At 38.8% G+C, this 20,413-nt stretch overlaps 1 protein-coding gene across 1 annotated transcript in view; it reads left to right on the top strand.

Moving 5' to 3' along the window:
• Window positions 1–16,177, top strand: part of RARRES1 (retinoic acid receptor responder 1) — a 57,845-nt gene extending 41,668 nt beyond the window's left edge. Inside the window, exons 6-7 of the mRNA XM_047876557.1 lie at window positions 14,725–14,787; window positions 15,351–16,177. Of these exons, the coding sequence (XP_047732513.1) occupies window positions 14,725–14,787; window positions 15,351–15,500 (213 nt within the window). The 3' untranslated portion in view covers window positions 15,501–16,177. The remainder of the gene's footprint in view (window positions 1–14,724; window positions 14,788–15,350) is intronic.
• The last annotated feature ends 4,236 nt before the right edge of the window (window positions 16,178–20,413 follow it).

Raw genomic sequence — 20,413 nt, 5'->3', positions numbered from 1 at the left:
TTATGGTTTCGGGTCTCACATTTTTGGGTCTTTAATCCATTTTGAATATATTTTTGTTTATGGTGTAGAAAAGCTCAAGTTTCATTCTTTTTGCATGTAGCTATCTCATTTTCCCAGCTTCATGTTTTGAAAAGACTGTCTTTTTCCCATTGTATATTCTTGCTTTCTTTGTTGTAGATTAACTGACCATGTAAGTGTGGGTTTATTTCTGGGCATTTTATCATGTTCCATTGATCTATGTGTCTATATTTGTGCTAATACCATACTGTTCTGAATATTGTGGCTGTGTAGCATATCTTGAAATCTGGAATTGAGATATTTAAATCTTTGTTCTTTTTCAAGATTGCTTTGGCTATTTGGGGTCCTTTGTGGTTTCAAATAAAATTTAAGGTTATTCTAGTTCTGTGAAAAATACTGTTGGTATTTTGATAGGGATTGCACTGAATTTGTGGATTGCTTTGGGTATTAGGGACATTTTAATGATACTCATGCTTCCAATTCATGAAGATATATATCTTTCCATTTGTTACATCTTCAATTTCTTTCATCAATGTCTTGTAGATTTCAGAGTATATCTGAAATCTTGTTTAAATCAATTCCTATGTACTTTATTCTTTTGGTGCAATCATCAGTGGAATTATTTTCTTAATTTTGCTTTCTACTAATTCCTCATTAGTGTAGACAAATGCAACAGATTTCTGTATATTCATTTTATATCCTACAAATTTACTTAAGTTGTTTCTAAGTTCTAATAGTTTTTCGGTGGAGTCTGTAAGGTCTTTTTTTATAGAGTATCAGGTTATCTTAAAATATCAAAAGTTTTACTTCTTCCTTACCAAGCTGGATGCTTTCTATTTCTTTTTCTTGTCTGATTGCTGCAGCTAGGACTTCATGTGACTTTATGCTGAATAAAAGTGGTGAGACTGCACATCCTTCTCTTCTTCCTGATCTATTACGATGTTAGCTGTGGGTTTTTCACATGTGACCTTTATTATGTTGAGGTATGTTCTCTCTAAGCCTACTTTATTGAGGTTTTTTATCATGACCAGATGTTGAATTTGCCAGATATCTTCTCTGCATTTTTTGGAGTGATAATATATGGTTTTTATCCTTCCTCTTGTTAACGTGTTAACATTGATTTAAAAATACTGAACCACCCTTGCATCTCTGGAATAAATCCCACTTGATTGTGATGAATGATCTTTTTTAAAAAAAATATTTATTGTTTAATTTACATCCAAGTTCATTAGCATGTGGTGCAACAATGATTTCAGGAGTAGATTCCTTAATGCCCCTTACCCATTTAGCCAATCCCCCTCCCACCACCCCTCTAGTAACCTTCTGTTCTCCATATTTAAGAGTCTCTAATGTTTTGTCCCCCTCCCTGTTTTTATATTATTTTTGCTTCCCTTCCCTTATGTTCATCTTTTTTGTCTCTTACAGTCCTCATATGAGTGAAGTCATGTGATATTTGTCTTTCTCTGACTAATTTTGCTTAGCATAATAACCTCCAGTTCCATCCATGTAGTTGCAAATGGAAAGATTTCATTCTTTTTGATTGCTGAGTAATATTCCATTGTATATATACACCACATTTTCTTTATCCATTCATCTATCAATCGACATTTGGGCTCTTTCCGTACTTTGATAGAGCTGCTATAAACATGTGCCCCATTCAAAACAGCACACCAGTATCCTTTAGATAAATACCTAGTGTATGATTGTTGGGTCATAGAGTAGTTCTATTTTTACTTTTTTGAGAACCTCCATACTGCTTTCCAGAGTGGCTGCACCAATTTGCATTCCCACCAGCAGCGCAAAAGAGATCCTCTCTCTCTGCATCCTCACCAACATCTGTTGTTTCCTGAGTTAATGTTGCCATTCTGACTGGTGTGAGGTGGTATCTCATTGTCGTTTTGATCTGTCGTTTTGATCTCATTGTCGTTTTAATCTGATGATGATTAATGTTGAGGATTTTTTTCATGTGTCTGTTGGCCATCTGCATGTCTTCTTTGGAGAATTGTCTGCTCACATCTTTTGCACTTTTCTTCACTGGATAATTTGTTTTTTTGGGTGTTGAGTTTGTCAAGTTCTTTATAGATTTTGGATACTAACCCTTTATCTGATATGTCGTTTGCAAATATCTTCTCCCATTCTGTCAGTTGCTAACTTTTAGTTTTGCTGATTGTTTCCCTCGCTGGGCAGAAGCTTTTTATTTTGATGAGATCTCAATAGTTAATTTTTACTTTTGTTTCCCTTGCCTCCGGAGACATGTTGATTAAGAAGTTGCTGTGGCTGAGGTCAAAGGTTTTTGCCTGATTTCTCCTAGATGATTTTCATGGCTTCCTGTCTTACGTTTAGGTCTTTCATCCATTTTGAGTTTATTTTTGTGTATCGTGTTAAGAAAGTGGTCCAGTTTTCCCAGCATCCCTTGCTGAAGAGACTGTCTTTATTCCACTGGATATTGTTTACTGCTTTGTCAAAGATTAGTTAGCCATATGTTTGTGGGTCCATTTCTGGGTTCTCTATTCTGTTCCATTGATCTGAGTGTCTGTTTTTGTGCCAGTATCTTATGTCTTCATGATTACAGCTTTGTAATATGTCTTGAAGTCTGGGAATGTGATGCATCCAGGTTTGGTTTTCTTTTTCAGGATTGCTTTGGCTATTCGTGGTCTTTTCTGGTTCCATACAAATTTTAGGATTGGGGCACCTGGGTGGCTCAGTCGGTTAAGTGTCCGACTTTGGCTCAGGTCATGATCTCACAGTACATGAGTTCAAGCCCTGCATCAGGCTCTGTGCTGACAGCTTAGAACCTGGAGCCTGCTTCGAATTCTGTGTCTCCCTCTTTCTCTCTCTGCTCCTACCCTACTCATGCTCTGTCTCTCTTTCTCCTTCAAAAATAAATAAAAACATTAATTTTTTAAATTTAGGATTGTTTGTTCTAGCTCTGTGAAGAATGCTGGTGTTATTTTGATAGGGATTGCATTTGAATATGTAGATTACTTTGGGTAGTATCTACATTTTAACAGTGTTTGTTCTTCCAATCCAGGAACATGGAATATTTTTCCATTTTTTGTGTGTGTTTTCTTCAGTTTCTTTCATAAGCTTTCTATGGTTTTCAGTATACAGATTTTTCACCTCTCTGGGTAGATTTATTCCTAGGTATTTTATGGTTTTTGGTGCAGTTGTAAATGGAATCGATTCCTTGATTTCTCTTTCTGTTGCTTCATTATTAGTGTATAGAAATGCAACAGATTTCTGTGCATTGATTTTATATCTTGCAACTTTACTGAATTCATGGATCAGTTCTAACAGTTTTTGGAGGAATCTTTTGGATTTTCCATGTAGAGTATCATGTCATTTGCAAAGAGTGAAAGTTTGACCTCCTTCAGGCTGATTTGGATGCCTTTTATTCCTTTGTGTTGTCTGATTGCTGAGGCTAGGACTTCCAACACTATATTGAATAACAGTTGTAAGAGTGGACACCCCTGTTGTGCTCCTGACCTTAGGGGGAAAGCTCTCAGTTTTTCCCCACTGAGGATGATATTAGCAGTGGGTCTTTCATATATGGCTTGAATGATCTCGAGGTATGACCCTTCTATCCCTACTTTCTTGAGGGTTTTTATCAAGAAAAGATGCTGTATTTTGTCAAATGCTTTCTCTGCATCTATTGAGAGGATCATGTGGTTCTTGTCCTTTCTTTTATTGATGTGATGTATCACATTGATTGCTTTGAGGAAATTGAACCACCCTGCATCCCAGGTATACATCCCACTTGGTCATGGTAAACAATTCTTTTAATGTATTGTTGGATTGGTTGACTAGTATCTTGTTGAGGATTTTTTGCATCCATGTTGATCAGGGAAATTGGTCTATAGTTCTCCTTTCTAGTGAGGTCTTTGGTTTCGGAATCAAGGTAATGCTGGCTTCATAGAAAGAGTTTGAAAGTTTTCCTTCCATGTCTATATTTTGGAACAGCTTCAAGAGAATAAGTATTAACTCTTCTTTAAATGTTTGATAGAATTATGCTGTAAAGCCATCCAGCTCTGGACTCGTTTTTTGGGAGATTTTTGATTACTAATTCAATTTCTTTACTGGTTATGTGTCTGTTCAAATTTTCTGTTTCTTCCTATTTCAGTTTTGGTAGTATATATGTTTCTAGGAATTTGTCCATTTCTTCCAGATTGCCCATTTTATTGGCCTGTAATTGCTCACAATATTCTTATTATTGTTTGTATTTCTGCGGTGTTGGTTGTGATCTCTACTCTTTCATTCTTTATTTTATTTGTTTGGGTCCTTTTCTTTTTCTTTTTGATCAGACTGGCTAGGGGTTTACCAATTTTGTTAATTCTTTTTTTTTTTTTTTAATTTTTTTTTTCAACATTTATTTATTTTTGGGACAGAGAGAGACAGAGCATGAACAGGGGAGGGGCAGAGAGAGAGGGAGACACAGAATCGGAAACAGGCTCCAGGCTCCCAGCCATCAGCCCAGAGCCCGACGCGGGGCTCGAACTCACGGACCGCGATATCGTGACCTGGCTGAAGTCGGACGCTTAACCGACTACGCCACCCAGGCGCCCCGTTAATTCTTTCAAAGAACCAGCTCCTAGTTTCACTGATGTGTTCTACTGTTTTTTGTTTTTTGGTTTTTTTTTTGGTTTCGATAGCAGTGATTTCTACTCTAATCTTTATTATTTCCTGTCTTCTGCTGGTTTGGGGTTTTATTTGCTATTCTTTTTCTAGCTCTTTGAGGTGTAAGGTTCGGTTGTGTATCTGAGGCCTTCCTTCTTTAGGAAGGCCTGGATTGCTATATACTTCTCTTATGACTGCCTTTGCTGTGTGCCAGAGGTTTTGGGCTGTGGTGTTATCATTTTCATTGACTTCCATGTACTTTTTAATTTCCTCTTTAATTTCTTGGTTAGCCCATTCATTCTTTAGTAGGATGTTCTTTAGTCTCAAAGTATTTATCTTTCCAAATTTTTTCTTGTGGTTGATTTCAAGTTTCACAGCATTGTGGTCTGAAAATATGCATGGTATATATAATCTTGATCTTTTTGTACTTGTTGAGGGCTGATTTGTGTCCCAGTATGTGATCTATTCTGGAGAACATTCCATGTGCACTGGAGAAAAATGTGTATTCCGATGCTTTAGGATGAAATGTTTTGAATGTATTTGTTAAGTCCATCTGGCCCAGTATGTTATCAAATCCATTGTTTCCTTGCTGATTTTCTGTTTAGATGATCTGTCCATTGCTGTAAGTGGGGTGTTGAAGTCCCTTACTATTATGGTATTATTATCAATGAGTTTCTTTATGTTTGTGATTAATTGATTTATATATTTGGGTGCCTTCATGTTTGGAGCATAGATGTTTACAACTGTTAGGTCTTTTTGGTGGATAGACCCCTTAATTATGATATAATGACATTCTTTATACCTTGTTAGTGTCTTTATATTAAAATCTAGATCATCTGATATTAAGGATGGCTACTCCAGCTTTCTTTTGGTGACCATTAGCATGATAGATGGTTCTCCATCCCCTTACTTTCAATCTGAAGGTATCTTTAGGTCTAAAGTAGGTCTCTTGTAAACAGCATATGGGTGGGTCTTGTTTTCTTATCCATTCTGTTACCCTATGTCTTTTGATTGGAGCATTTAGTCCATTGATGTTTAGAGTAAGTACTGAAAGATATGAATTTATTGCCATTATGTTGCTTGTAGAGTTGGAGTTTATGGTGTATCCTCTGGTCCTTTCCAGTCTTTGTTGCTTTTGGTCTTCTTTTTTTTTTTTTTTTTTTTTTTCCATCTTTTCTCCTCTCAGAGAGTCCCCCTTAACATTTCTTGCAGTGCTGGTTTAGTGGTCACAAACTCCTTTAATTTTTGTTTGTCTGGGAAGCTCTTTATCTCTCCTTCTGTTTTGACTGACAGCCTTGCTGGGTAAGAATTCTTGGCAGCATATTTTTCCAATTCAGCGTATTGAATATATCCTGCCACTCCTTTCTGGCCTGCCAAGTTTCTGTGGATAAGTCTGCTGCGAACCTGATCTGTCTTCCCTTGTAGGTTAAGGACTGTTTTTCCCTTGCTGCTTTCATGATTCTTTCCTTGCCTGAGTATTTTGTGAATTTGACTATGATATGCCTTGTTGATGGTTGATTTTTGTTAAATCTAATGGGATTCCTCTGTGCTTTCTGGATTTTGATGTCTGTGTCTCCCCAGGTTAGGAACATTTTCTGCTATGATTTGCTCACATAAATATTTTCTACCCCTTTTTCTCTCTTCATCTTCTGGGACCCCTATGATTCTGATGTTATTCCTTTTTAATGAGTCACTGAGTTCTCTAATTTTTATTCATGCCCTTTTGCCTTAGTCTCCTTCTTTCTTTCTGCTTCATTATTCTCCATAAGTTTGTCCTCTATATTGCTGATACACTGCTCTGCCTCATCCATCCTTGCTGCTGTGGCATCCATTAGAGATTGCAGCTCAGTTATAGCATTTTTTATTTCATCCTGACTAGCTTTTATGTCTTTTATCTCCACAAAAAGGGATTCTAATCTATTTTCAACCCCAGCTAGTATTCTTTGTATCATGAGTCTAAATTCTGGTTCAGACATCTTGCTTGTATCTGTGTTAAGTCCCTGGGTGTCATTTCTTCTTGTTCTTTCTTATGGATGAATTCCTTTGTTTCATCATTTTGGAGGAAGAAAAGGAATTAATAAAGTAAAAAAAATTAAAAATTAAAAACAACAGAAAGAAATCAAATGAAGGATGCTAGATCCTAGGTGTGTTTTGGTCTGGTTGTTGAAAGAAGCTTGATAGATTAGAGATAAAGGGAAAGATGAGAAAAGAAAAAAGGAAAACATTTGAAAAATTTTTAAAATGACTACAATATAATAAAATGAAATGATGAAAGCAAAGTAGAATTTAAAAATTTACAAAAGTAAAACATATAGTAGAAAAAAATTAAAGAAAAATCTTTTTAATAATAATGGAAAATAAAAAAATATATTTTTTCTTTCTGTATTCAAGAATAAGAAAAAATGTTGAATAAAAGGACCAGCAAACAATGAAATACAATTGAAATTACAGCAGGTTTCCCGTAGAAGTCAAGCTATGAAGCACTTTATAGCCCATAAACTAAGCAGGCAGAGAGACTTGTGTTTGTCAAGAGTGCTGTTGGCCAAGTTGGATGGGGTTTAGTGTAATGACTCCATTATCCACTAGATGGCACTGCTCAGCTTACTGGGGTGGATTGCTGTGGCGGTGTAGGCGTGTATGCGCGTGTGCGGGAGGAGTGAAAATGGCGTCACCCAGCTACCCAGCCTCTAGTATTGGAACTCTGTGCTCTCCACAACTGGCAATCGGGCATCCCTCCTTTGTCTCCAGCTTCCGTCCACTCCCCACTTCTATACTGTCTGTGACCAAGCAGTCAGCCTGCCACGCAGCACCTCTCTCCTGAGTTTTATCTCAAATGGGCTGTTTCCCAAACCCTCACTTCCAAGGGACTGCGGCTTTGACCCGCTCAGACCTTTGGGGGATGGTCTCACTGAGCAATGGCCAGGTGCTGGCCCACCCCCAGGAACACTGACGAGACTGCACTGCTGCTAATGCCCAGAGACTGAGGCTGGGTGCCAGTCTGCCCCAGAAAAAGTTAATGTGGTCTTGTAGCAGCAGCGTTTCAGGGTTTATGGAAAATCACAGCACATGTCTGGCACCAGGCTTTCCCCTTAACATCCTTCTTCTAGCACCAATGAATAGGGTGGTTCTCTGGGGTCCGCTGGGACCTTTGCCTCTGGGGTAGCCACACAGCCTTTACCAAATGTCCTCCCAGCAGGGGAACTGCCTCTCCCCTGTGTGGCCCGAAGACCCCTTGGACCTCACTCTCTGGTGGGAAGGGCGAATCCCCAGGAGCAGAGCACCACTGGGTATCCAGCTGTGGAGTTTCAGACTCTGTGCTCCCCCTGTTTGTAGAGTCTTAATGGAATTTAGACCCTCTCCTTTCTCCTTTTTTTGTTCAGTCCCTGCAGCTATTTCCACTCTTCCACTTTCTGTCCAGCTGCTTTTGGGTGTGTGTGGGCAGAGCTTTTCCCATACTCTCCCCGTCTCCGTCCTCTCTCCACAAGCAAAAACAGCTCCCTGCCCTCCGTGGCTTCTCTCTCCCCTAGTTCACCTCTCCATGCTGTGTACCTGCCAAGTTCTGTGGTTCAGGTTGGGCAGATTGTTGTGTCAATCCTCAAATCAGTTTTCTAGGTGTGTAAGATGGTTAGTGTTGATCGGGCTGCATTTCAGGGACGACAGACATAAAAAAAAAAAAACAAAAAAACCTTCCATGCTGTTCCTTCATCTTGGCCCCTCCCCCTGAATGATCCTTGTAATGTATTGTTGAATTCAGTTTGCTGATGTTGTTATTTTTCTATCTATATTCATCAGGAATATCGACCTATAGTTTTCTTTTCTTGTAGTGTCTGGTTTTGGCATCAGGATAGTTCTAGACTCAGATTAACTTGCTAGTTGTCCTTCCCCTTCTATTTTTTATAATAGTTTGAGGAGAATTCGTATTAATTCTTCTTCAAGTGTTTGGTAGAATTCACCTATGAAGGCTTCTGGTCCTGGACTTTTGCTTGTGGGGTGATTTTTTTTTTTTTAACTGATTCAATTTTGTTACTAGTTATCAGTCTGTTCTGACTTCTATTTCTTCCTGATTCAGTTTTGGAAGATTGTATTTTTCTAGGAATTTACGCATTTTTTTAGGTTGTTCAATTTGTTGGCATTTAATTTTTCTTAGTATTTTTTTTTATAAACTTTTGTATTTATGTGGTGTCACTTATTATTTCTTTCATTTCTAATTTATTTGAGTCTTCTCTACTTGTTAATGAGCTTGGCTAAAGGTTTATGAATTTTGTTTATCTTTCCAAAGAACCAGGTCTTGGCTTCATTGATTTTTTTCTATTTTTTTTTTTCTTATTTCCGTCTAGTCTATTTCCTTCTAATGACTTTGAGCTTTGTTCTGTGTACACAGAATATTACATCCAAAAACATAATTTGGATGTACACAAATCGTTTTCTAGTATAGACCACATTTTAGGCCACAAAACAAATCTCAACAATTTAAATCCATCTGGTCTAATATGTTGATCAAAACCTGTTTCCTTATTGATTTTCTGTCTGGATGATACATTTAGTGACGTAAGTGGGGTGTGAAAGTTCCCTACTATTATTGTGTTTTCCCTTTATGTCTGCTAATACTTGCTTCATGTATTTACATGCTCCTATATTCGTTGCATAGATGTTTACTAATGTTATATGCTCTTGTGGAATTGATTATGTAATGTCCTTCTTTGTCTCTTGCTACAGTCTTCGTTTTAAAGTCTATTTTGTCTAAGTATTGCTACCCTGGTTTTTTCGTTGCTTCCATTTGCATTTAGTATTATTTTTCATCTCTTCACTTTCAGTCTGCTTGTGTGTTTAGGTCTGAAGTGAGTCTCTTGTACGTGGAGTATAGATGGGTCTTGCTTTTTTATCCACTTAGTCACTCTCTATCTTTTGACTGGAGCTTTAGAGCATTTATATTTAAAGTAATTATTGATGGACATGTACTTATTGCTATTTTGTTTATTGTTTTCTGGTTGTTTTTGTAGTTCTCTGTGTTCCTGCTCTTGCTCTCTTCCCCTGTGGTTTAATGGTTTTCTTTAGTATTATGCTTGAATTGCTTTCTCTTTCATTCTATGTATCTATTACAAGTTTCTGATTTGTGGTTACCGTGGTATTAATGTATATTATATATATATATATATATATATATATATATATATGTATATATATATAACATACATATATATGTATAATATATATATTATACATACATTATATATAGCTGTATTAAGTTGATGGTCACTTAAGTTTCTGTGATTTTTGTCTTATAGTTAGGATATATTCCTCTGTCTCCTCATTTTGTCTAAGTCTTTTGGGGCTTGAACGTAGTGGCCTTGTATAGAAGCAGTCCTGTGATATCCTGTAGCACAATCCCCCCAACCCATCTTCAGAATCACATGCTCCAGGGATGTCCTCCTGTGTGGGCTGTGTGCACACCTGTTTTTTGCCAAGATGTGATTGCTGTAGGCATGCCAGTGATCCGGGCTGGCCCTCAGCCCAGCTGGTGCAGTGACCTGTTTTGCCTATTGCGGGCACACTGGGCAAGGTTTGCTCTTCATGCTGTTCAGAGTCCTGTCTATAGTGGCTGTGGGATCACTAGTGGGCAGGGCTGGCCCTCAGCATGGCTGTTTGCAATTAGCCATTGCACAAACTGTAGGCACACAAAGTGCAAGGGGGCTTTCTCCCTGCACAGATGAGAGGCCCAGCCCCAGGAAGTGTGGGTATGCTGGTTTGTAGGGTTATCTCTGCCTCCCCTCCCCAGGGTAGGAATCACTTTGAGGGGGCACTGGTCCTTACCAGCATTGCCTGCTGGGTGGGTCTACAAAGGAACTCCAGGTTGGGCACGTGGTCCTGGCGAAGTAGATGGAAAGTATCAGAACTGGCTCCCACAAGCATCTGACGGTCTAGGCTGAGGAGGACAAGAAAATGACACCCACCACTTTTGTTCCTGGAGAAATCTTCTGTAGATCCCTGTCCCTTTGGCCCATGTCCTAAAATCAGTCAATAAATCCCTTTCACATATATGCCAGGTGCTTTGCAAAGTGCTCCTTTTGTGCTATGTCTTGGCCTTATTATTTAGCATCTTGGCTCTTGAAGGGCAGAGACTTTATTTCCTGTGGCCCCTCCATCTTTCCCAGAGTTAAGCCCCACTTATTTCATAGGTAAATGTTATGGAGACTCTTTCCAGGGTGGATGCCCAGGGCCAGGGGTGCCTGGTGTGGGGTCTGATCCCTTCACTCTTCTGTGCTTGCGATATCCCTGTCATTTGTGCTTAGTCATGTCAGGTCTGCTTCCCAACTGTGTCTCCACCTCTGCTCGTCTTTTTTTAAATTTTTAAACATTTTTAAATAAATGTTTATTTATTCATCTTTGAGAAAGACAGCACAAGCAGGGGAGGGGTCAAGAGAGAGGGAAACACAGAATCCGAAGCAGGCTCCAGGCTCTGCACTGACAGCAGCAAGCTCGACGTGGGGCTCGAAATCACGAACTGTGAGATCATGCCCTGAGCCAAAATCAGATGCTTAACTGACTGAGCCTCCCAGGCGCCCCTCTGCTGGCCTTTTTGATGTGGCCTCCTCTCTACAACCAGCTGTGGAAGCTCTATTCTGCAGGCTTCAGGTTGTTTTCAGAGTGAGCTGTAACACATGTGGTTGTTGCTTGGGTGTGTCCATGACATTAGGGAGCTCAGGGTCCTCCCACTCTGGCATCTTCCCCGCTCCTTAGGATCTTTTAATGTCAGTGCTTTCTTTTCATTTGCCATTGTACATAACACACTACCAAACTAACAACCACTGGGACACAGTATGGCCAGATACAGCAGCTCCATTTCTGTCTTGTAGCTGGCCTTTGATGTCTATCATGTGTCCATTAATATCACTCACCCAAATTGGGACCGATGTAATTGTAGAGTTAAGGAAACAAAAATGCAGGGGGCGCCTGGGTGGCTCAGTCGGTTGGGCGTCTGTCTTCGGCTCAGGTCACGATCTCACAGTTTGTGAGTGCGAGCCCCACGTCGGGCTCTGTGCTGACAGTTTAGAGCCTGGAGCCTGCTTCGAATTCTGTGTCTCCCTCTCTCTCTGCTCCTCCCCCGCTCATGCTCTGTCTCTGTCTCTCCTTCAAAAATAAATTAAAAACATTAAAAAAAAATTTTTTTTTAATGCAGAGGGAGAACCATCACTTAGTAGGAAATTTAGCCTTTTTTTTTTTTTTTTTTTTTTTTTTTAACCCTGTGGGATTTTGGTTTTAGATAACTAATAATTGAGTAATGTTACTGGCTTGCTGGGCCACCCAAGGCAGATGACTTCATCTCTTAGGACCTATTAAGTGAGGATTAAGAAATTTACTGAAGTCTTTGAAATTAACAAAAATCTGAATCACTGAATCACTTGGTAAATTTGATTTCAAAGTTGATACACATTTAGATATGTCATTTGCAAATATCTTTTCCCATTCCATCGGTTATCTTTTAGTTTTATTGATTGATTCCTTTGCCGTGCAGAAGCCTTTTATCCTGATGAGGTCCCAACAGTTCATTTTTGCTTTTAATTCCCTTGCCTTTGGAGGTGTGTCGAGCAAGAAATTGCTGTGGCTGAGGTCAAAGAGGTTGTTGCCTGCTTTCTCCTCTAGAGTTTTGATGGTTTCCTGTCTCATAGGTCTTTCATCCATTTTGAGTTTGATATGGTGTAAGAAAGTGGTCTAGTTTCATTCTTCTGCATGTTGCTGTCCAGTTCTCCCAGCACCATGTGCTGAAGACACTTTCTTTTTTCCATTGGATACTCTTTCCTGTTTTGTCAGTTTCCTTAAAGAAAAGTATGCACATATCCACAAAGATTTTCGGATTTTGCTATTTGGTAGCCACTTAGGATTCTCATGATCTCTCAGCAAAAGAAGCAATGCACAAAAGAAGCAACGCAGCAACAAGCAAAACAAGAAACAGTGTTTAAAAAGTCACTGAGATCAGATCTATATACTGTTCTAGGAGACGAGCTCCAGGAAGGTGGTGGGGCTGATAAAGCCAAGACAACACAGAGGCAGGAAGTGACTGCAGGTGCCCTGTGGCTTAGCAAAGTATAGAGATTATAGTTTTTCAAAAGCTTTTTAAAGGGTGGGAATTATTACCTTTATACTCAGGGTTAAAGTCTCCTTTTAATGCAACAGAGTAAGGAAGTGCAGGCTTACAAACTGACAGTTCCAAATGAACAAGGCCTGAAAGAAGAGGGGGTAACGACTAAAATACAGATACAAAGTAAGACCCATCTGACTGGCACAGTTACTACTTTGGAAATCAAGAGCGGGTGTTATTCCTAATGCCATAAGGACCGTGCCAAGGGCAAGGGAGGTATTTGGTGGCTAGGAAAACAAAACAGATGAGGACTTTCCCTACACGCTTAACCTTTAAGTATGAATTGAGAAAAGGAAAAGTGAGCATTGTTCTAACTCTTATTTGTCCATACCAATCACTATCAGCACCCCAAACTATTCCGCGCACTAGCAGTCAGCCCAAGGCCTTCCCCTACCTAGAGGCCCCCGCTAGCCAAGGGTGCATTATAGAAACCTTGTTATCTACCTTATTTATTCGACTAAGAAGTCTACTAATTATATACTAATAATATAAGTCTACTGACTCAACTAAAACCACACTGGTTGTGGTGGAGATCACGAGTAAGGAAGAGGGAACAAACAAAACACTTCCAGTCTGCCTCTAGGAAGATGAAAGTGCTGAATTACTGGAAAATGTGACAGGAAATCATCAATTTGGATTATAAGGCTTTGGCATTTGTGATAATTTGAATAGAAGCCAAGGAGATTATATCTGAATAACATTAAAAATAACTACTTCTCGGCAGAGCTTGCCTTGGCGGGGGCAGCCCAACCTGGGAATACTTTGCCAGGCTGGGATGTGCAGTGTCCCGTTCTCTGGTTTTTTTAATAAGCCCTGCTTTTGGGCTTGAGGTAAGAATGCTTCCTCCTGGAGGAGGCAGAATCTATAAAACCAAAACTGTAAAGGTTTAATAAGGTTATTGAGGAAGGTCTTAATTAAATGGTACAGGGTTTAAAAGCATTATAGTAATCCAAACTTTTGTATTAGAAAATATGTAACACTGTGTATTTAGCAATAGAGTTTATAAAATTAAGTTGGAAACTCATCGTTTCAGGATTTGCCTAAACTCTAGACACTGCTAGGATTTTCTTCAGGATTACTATTTTCCAAAACAGAATAAAAAGGTATTGGCTTGAGAAAATACTTCGTTTATAAGTAAAACCAATTTTTAAACTATACAAATACATAAATAGTCTGCCTGCCTACCTATAAATATCCAGCATACAGCTTTTAGAAGCAGTGCGTAAGGAATGTGGGTTGCTGGAGGGGAAAGGGGGTGGGGTGGGATGAATGGGTGATGGGCATTCAGAAGGGGACCTGTTGGGATGAGCACTGGGTGTTTTATGTAAGTGATGAGTCACTCAACTCTACTCCTGAAACCATTATTACACTATATGTTAACTAACCTGAATTTAAATTAAAAGGAAAATTGTAAATCAGGGTTCAAATCCCCATTTTTCACTTACCAGCTGTAACCTCAGGTTACTTCCCCTGTAAAGCCAGGCTCGTAGTACATATTCTTACAAGGCAGAGAATTACATGACGAATGTATAAAGTTTTTAGCACAGAACTTGGTCCATGGTGGCATTTTAGAATGCCACCTGCCCTGCCCCTTGTCCAGGTGTCTGGCATATTGGTGTTGACATACAAATGCAGGTGCATCTACAGTATTTAGACTCCAAAGTTTGTCCAAAGATTCTCCCTACTCCCATAGGACTTAGCCATACATATTAGAATAAGTGATAGTAAGATAGTCAACTAGATTTGCATCTAACTGGGTGACAAAACAGTAAGGAACCCTGGCTTTCATATCTGCCTGCAGGCTACTACTAAAGGAGCTGAGGCTAGGATTGAAGAGGCAGCAGGAGATTCAAGGCACTCGGTCCAAACAAGAATTTATGATAGAAGCCCTCCAAACTCTGAACTAATATAAATCTATCCCGTTTATTACACTAATTCTCTTTTTCTTTCTCTAGAAAACAAATGACGATGCAATTGATTTTGATTACACTGTTCTACTCCATGAATTCTCAACACAGGTAAAACATAGAATTGTATGTAGGTTAGAAGGTAGAGGAGGGAAACAGTAAAGTATCGTACAAACTGAGAAGGCACTTGGAGACCAAAAAACACAGCAGGCAGCTGCACCCAGTTTACACGGAGTTTTAGTCAGGGTGACTTACTGACGGGAGGATCGGCAGGTGATGACCGAGGCGCTGCGCAGCTGTTCTCTGCAAAGTCTGGACTGTTAGTGCACAGATTTTATAGAGCAAGGGGATGTGCAGAGGTCACTGTGGTGAGGTCAGCGGTCTAACATTTTCACAGACCTCGTGGTACAATCAGGGTTGGGGGCATGGGCACTAGGCAAGCTCTGCTAGTTACCAAAACATTAGGGGAGATCAAGACAAGCCTTCCTGCACTTGGGGCAGGGCATATTACCTCCAAGGGGCCTGGAACATGTTCCTGAGGGAGGTCAGTGCACAGACATGAGCAAGACGGAGGGTCAAAGACAGAGTCAGTATTGTCAGCACTCCTCTGATACAGAAATGCTTTTGCCAGAAATTTTTGCAGATCATAGTACTTTAGAACTCTTATTTTCCAGGAAATCATTCCTTGTCGTATTCACTTGGTCTGGTACCCTGGCAAACCACTTAAAGTGAAGTACCACTGTCAAGAGCTACAGACACCAGAAGAAGCCTCTGGAACTGAAGAAGGTTCAGCCGTGGCACCAACAGAGCTCAATAATTTCTGAAAAGAAAAAAGGTCTGCTTATACCAAATTCTAAACAAAATGACTCTATTAAATAGTGTAAATCATTATTCTGGCAAAATAGGTAAGGTATAAAGTATTGTAATATTTTTTAGAAAGCCTGCAATTATAATACTTAACAATTAAAAGATGCTGGGGTTTTGTTTTTCGATTGGTTTGGTTTATTTTGTTAATTCTGGGAACACAGGCATACTGAACTCTGCTCAGCGCTAAACAGTTTACTCCACAAGTTTCTCAGGGTTTCAGCCCTAAAATGTAAAAGAAGAATCAATTGGTATATACTGTAATTGGATCAATAAGTATTTAGCAAAACAAAAATTGATGGTCTTACCTTTAAAGCTGTATTTCTCATTAGTTTGAACATAGCAAAGCCAACTATTTTCTGTTGCTAAATTCCTTCTACTTAGTATATAAAAAATATAATATAGTTCAATGAAAGCAAATTGCAGGGAAAATAATACCAGTTTAGAACAAACTTTAATTTTTTTTATCATTTCAAGCAAGTATTCTTTTTTTGATATCTACTTTTCTATATAAAATGTGTTCAGTGTGTGTTTATAGAGATTTGTATCCATAAGCAAAATTTGTGCTAAACTGAATTAAATGAACTCTTAATATTGCTTAATTCAAATTTTATAAATAAAGTGTTTCATGGATAAAGTGGAGTGTCTGCAAATGTATTAAATGGAAGAGTGATGTAACTGAAATTCTATCAAATATGTACAATTTTCATCTATAATGACAATTTGCACCCCAGTGTTGGCCTAAATTAATTTATAAAAGTAAATATAATATGTACCGTAATCAAATTCAGTGGAGTACCTCCCCAAGGCAGGAAGAAGTGATCCAGGAAACGTAGCCATCATTTGCCTCTCAAAATTCCTATCCTTTGTAGGGGGAGAATTTAAATTTTCTTCTACCCATCAAGGTTCTTCCAGCTGGTCTAAGAATTAAAGGGGAAGATAAACAGGAGGAAAATAAAACAGTTTTACTACATGTGCAGAGAGGCTCAATAATGCACTTGAGACCTAAAGAAATGAAGGCAGTCAATTTTTATACTTTGAAGACAGAGTATAAATCTATAAGGACTTGACAGGACAAAGAAAACTTTGGGAGTTTCAATTGCTAAGGAATTCTTTTTTTTTTTTTTTTTTTTTTTTTTTTTTTTTACTGTTAGAGTGTGAGCAGGGGAGGGCAGAGAGAGAGGGAGACACAGAATCTGAAGCAGGCTCCAGGCTCCGAGTGGTCAATACAGAGTCAGATGCAGGGCTTGAACTCACGAACCATGAGATCATGACCTAAATTGAAGTAGGACACTTAACCGACTGAGTCACCCAGGCACCCCAATTAATAAGGAATTCTAAACAATTTGGGTTCAGGTAGTCAGTAACAAGTAACAAACGTTTTCTGTACAGACTTCTTTGCTCTAAATTTCCTATCTCTGATACGGATGTCTCTTTACCTTGTGATACAGGAAGGGTATTTCCTTTTCACATGGGGGGGTTTATTTCCTGCTTTCAGGAAGACAAGGGGATCCCAGTGTCTCTCCTGCATGGTCTTAAGTAATTTTTACTTAAAATAATATACCACAGTAGGACATTTTGGGGCGGCCTGCCCTTGGCTCCTACAGTTCCTTCCACCGAAGCTTCCCTGGAAGTTTCACACATTACAAGTTGAGCTGGTAGACTATTCCTTCTTGTTGAATCAGTGTCTTAATACTGACAATAGGTCAACCAACTTAAACTCATTTCAGAACACAGGTGTCTTCTCAACGTTAAGCCTATGGTTCAAAAAATCATGTAATAAGAGGCACTTTTATGGAAATAAAAGAAAAACAATGGTTAACGATTGAACCAAATTGTGAACCCATTTCTGAGTTCTGAGGGTAGCTAGTCAAGAGGATTTCTAGATGCAGGCTTAAAGCATCTTCAGATAGATGCTTTTAGGGCAGGTCTGGCAATGTGACAGATTTTCTTTGTAGTTTGCATGTTTCTGGTGATGGTTTTGAGTGGCCCATAGAACAACAGGCATGAAGATTATATATGAGCTGTTATGGTGATCTGCTATTCAGTTGGCAGGGCTTCAAGAAAAAGAAGTTTTAATTCTCAAATGATTCCAAGTCAAAAGGATGGGGAAAAAATAGAAGACATTCATTCGCTCATTTGAAGGGAGGTAGCCAGGCACTAGAGGAAACTAAAAGGAATCAGGATCTAGTCCAGTTTATAATGAACTGTATTAGAATCTAATTTACACAAAGGTGTGTTAGTGAAATAAAATTCTTCCCTCTATATTCACCCTTATTTTTACCAGAGTAAGGCTAATTTATTTGCAGAATAAATATAGTTTCAATAAACTTGGCTTGATTATTTACAGAAGTACAGCAAGAATAGTGATGGATCATACAGGCTGTTTTAAATCTGCTTTGCTTAAACTTTTTGTAAGGAATCTCTGACTGGACTTTTAACAGCCTTTGAAGGCCCAGAAGCCAAGCCAAATATTTGCCATCAGACCTCGCCTATAATACCTATCGTTTGGGGTTAAGTCCTCTCTTCTTGAGGTCCCCAAAGAACCCTGAGGTTCTTGCACCTGCAACGAAGTGACCTTCTTTACTCACTTAGACTGCTTGGGAAACCTGTATCCAGCTTTTTCTAAGGAGCTTTATTCCATACAGTCAACCTTAAAGCTGTTCTGGTCATGTCTGAGTCTATGCATGTCTCCCTTAAATATGACATTTCAGTGAAAACCTTGGTAATACAACCAATGTTTCCAATTGTGTCCTGTTACAAGGAGAACAGATTTTTACTGAACTTATGGAAATAAAAATTATGAAAATGTAAGAATACTCACTGAGAGTTTAGGAACTCTGGAACAATCAGGTAGGGGGAAAAAAGATAAAATATACCTTTGTGAACAAATTGAAACATTTGTCAAATTGCTGTAAGTCATAGTGTAAGAGAAAAACTTCCCTTAAATTTGAAAAAAAAAACCCAAAACATTAAAAAAAAAAATCACTAATGGTTCTAATAAAAATGTCATAGAAATTATAATCTTCCTCTTCAGTTCATTCAGGCTCATGTTATTATTTCTTCTGCTGCTTGAATCCAGTTTTTCCACTAGTTCCAGAAATTCTTACCCAGTTCAGTTTTATAATCTTAACGTCATCAGAAACCTGTACTCAGAATTGTTTCCACAAGTCTCACTGAAGATGAAACCCATCTGCAGGAAGCTTTTGTAAAAGCATCTAAGTAAAAGTAGAATTGTTTGTATATGAGAAAAGATTTAAAAATGGCCACAATGAGGGGTGCCTGGGTGGCTCAGTCTGGTAAGTGTCTGACTTCAGCTCAGGTCATATCTCATGGTTTGTGAGTTTGAGCCCCACATCAGGCCCTGTGCTGTCAGTGCAGATCCTGCTTTGGATCCACTGTCTCCCTCCCTCTCCACCTCTCCCCTTCTCATTCTCTCTCAAAAAATAAAAACATTTAAAAAAATGTTGAAAAAAATGGCCATGATTAGAATGAATTGTAATGCATTTGATGAATAAATTTGGTTATTGTTGTGACAACTAACACATCAAGATAATAACATACTAGCACATATAAGATTTCATTCAACTTTTAAAACATTTTAATAACATATCTACACAAATATAATCTAAGAGGGTTTAGTATCACTTCTTTGACAATTCTTCCAATGTAACTGAACATGATAAATAAGCCCAGTTAGCTTAATATGTACTTTTTTATATGGAGAACAGATCTTCTGAAATGTTCCATGGGCCCTCTGGAATATTTCAGTTAGATTGTGGTCAAAAGAGGGGCACCTACCTGGTTCAGTCGGTTAAGTGTCAGACAGGCTCAGGTCATGATCTCACAGTTCGTGGGTTCGAGCCACAGCTCAGAGCCTGAAGCCTGCTTCGGATTCTCTCTCCCTCTCTCTGCCCCTCCCCTCGCTCATGCTCATGCTCTCTCAAAACTAAATAAATGTTAAGGGAAAAAAAAAAAAAAAAGGTTGTGGTCAAAAGACTTCATTTTAGACTTTAATCCTGGCAAGTTTCTCAAAAAATAGCAGAAGGTTTGAACATTTGATTAAATAGGCTCACAGATCATTCTGAAACCATACTTGTCTGTTTAACCAAAGTGATAAAAGATTTCAAAGGCAAGTGCAGAAGGTTATATAGTTGTGAGTAAAGCTTAGCTCTTTTAATAGTAAGACGAGACTTGGGTTTTTTGATAATCAAAGACCCAACAGAGACAAAACATAGAATCTTTGTTTTTCTAGGCAGATTACATTAAAAGTAAAGGAAAACTTTGTATACAAATTTTATAAAAAGCAAATCAGTAACTTAAGAAAAGGTTTTCCTTTTAAAAAATTTTTTTATTTTTATTTTTATTTATTTTTTTTTTTAAATTTTTTTTTCAACGTTTATTTGTTTTTGGGACAGAGAGAGACAGAGCATGAACGGGGGAGGGGCAGAGATAGAGGGAGACACAGAATCGGAAACAGGCTCCAGGCTCTGAGCCATCAGCCCAGAGCCCGGCGCGGGGCTCGAACTCACGGACCGCGAGATCGTGACCTGGCTGAAGTCGGATGCTTAACCGACTGCGCCACCCAGGCGCCCCCAAAATTTTTTATTTTTAATGTTTATTTTTGAGAGAGAGAGAGTGCAAGGAGGGGGAGGGTTAGAGAGAAAGGGAGACACAGAAGCTGAAGCAGGCTCCAGGCTCAGAGCTGTCAGCACAGAGACTGACACCAGGCTCAAACTCATGAACCACAAGATCATGACCTGAGCCAAACTTACTGAGCCACCCACGCGCCCCTGTTTTCAACAGAGAAAAACCAAATTCTAATTTTGCAACAGTGTACTTTTGATAAAACACATCCTTAAGGAAATTTATT

Source organism: Prionailurus viverrinus, chromosome C2 (genome assembly GCF_022837055.1).
Source record: "Prionailurus viverrinus isolate Anna chromosome C2, UM_Priviv_1.0, whole genome shotgun sequence".
Taxonomy (NCBI): Eukaryota; Metazoa; Chordata; class Mammalia; order Carnivora; family Felidae; genus Prionailurus; species Prionailurus viverrinus.
Note: the sequence above shows the minus strand (reverse complement) of the source record. Positions and strands in the feature narration are given on the sequence as shown.